General features: G+C 38.4%; 1 protein-coding gene across 1 annotated transcript; it reads left to right on the forward strand.

Annotated features, from left to right (window-relative positions):
* Positions 1-47: 47 nt before the first annotated feature.
* On the forward strand, positions 48-1,202 carry LOC117107307 (uncharacterized protein K02A2.6-like). Its single transcript, XM_033248953.1, has one exon. The coding sequence runs from the start codon at positions 48-50 to the stop codon at positions 1,200-1,202; it is 1,155 nt and encodes a 384-aa protein (XP_033104844.1).
* The last annotated feature ends 48 nt before the right edge of the window (positions 1,203-1,250 follow it).

Below are 1,250 nucleotides of genomic sequence, written 5' to 3' on the forward strand. Positions count from 1 at the left end.
ATAGGCCGCTGCTAAAGATTTTTGGTCCAACAAGTGAAGTTCCGGTGATGGCTGCTGGCCGAATTGAAAGATGGGCGCTTCTTCTCAACCAATATGATTATGAAATTGAGTATATCAAGTCCGAGGAAAATGTTCTTGCGGACGCATTGTCAAGATTGCCCTGTAAAGATGAATTGCAACAAGATGTTGAACAAAAGCTTTATAATGTCAGTGTAATTGAGGAAGATTTCCCGCTGACTGCGAAAGAAATTGAAAATGCCACGTTGAAAGATGAAGTACTGACCACAGTCCTTAAATATGTAAAGGAGGGCTGGCCAGAAAAGTCAGTCTGTAACATAATGAGTGAAGAAAATTCCCTAAAACCTTACATATCTAAACAGCTTGAGCTATCTTGCATTGGAAATTGCTTGCTTTGGGGTCAGAGAGTTATAATTCCCACAAATTTGCGAGAAAGAATGCTTAAAGAGTTACATTGGGAACACCCAGGTATCTGTCAAATGAAAGCCATAGCAAGATCCTATGTGTGGTGGCCCAAACTTGATGTTGATATTGAAATGATTGTTAAAAATTGTCAAACATGTCAAAGTGTAAGAAGCACTCCACCCACAACACCCTTAATTCCGTGGAAATGGCCAGCAAGACCATTTCAAAGAGTGCATGTCGACTATTGTGAAAAGGATGGTAATAATTTTCTTGTCTTAATAGATAGTCATAGTAAGTGGTTAGAAGTGGTGCATATGAAAAGTACCACAAGTAGTAGAACAATCGAGGAATTGAAAGTCATATATTCACGATATGGTTTGCCTGAAGAAGTGGTGTCTGACAACGGCCCACAATTTGTTAGTGCAGAATTTGAATCCTTTTGTGATAAAAATAAGATAAAACATACATGTAGCCCAGTATACCATGCTGCCACTAATGGAGCAGCTGAACGAGCTGTAAGAGTAGTAAAAGAGGCTTTGACTAAGCAAGTACTTGATGGTAACTCCAAGCTATCAATGAAGCATAGATTGGCTAATTTCTTATTGAAGTATAGGACTACTCCGCATAGTACCACTGGACTTACTCCAGCAGAGTTGCGTAAGCTCAGAACAAGACTATCATTAGTTAGTCCAAATATTGCACAGTATGTTGAAGAAAAACAGGCACAACAGAAATTGTACAAAGATCCTAAAATTAATTCGGAAGGCAATTTCAATTAAATCAAAGCGTAAGAGTCAAAAATATGAGATCAACATGCAAAGAGGATA

Source organism: Anneissia japonica, unplaced genomic scaffold (genome assembly GCF_011630105.1).
Source record: "Anneissia japonica isolate Jap-2015-1 unplaced genomic scaffold, ASM1163010v1 scaffold41775_len1264_cov118, whole genome shotgun sequence".
In the NCBI taxonomy this organism is placed as follows: Eukaryota; Metazoa; Echinodermata; class Crinoidea; order Comatulida; family Comatulidae; genus Anneissia; species Anneissia japonica.

Bases quoted from the DNA above. Each gene is read 5' to 3' on its own strand.
- LOC117107307 (XM_033248953.1), top strand. From the start codon at position 48: ATGGCTGCTGGCCGAATTGAAAGATGGGCGCTTCTTCTCAACCAATAT.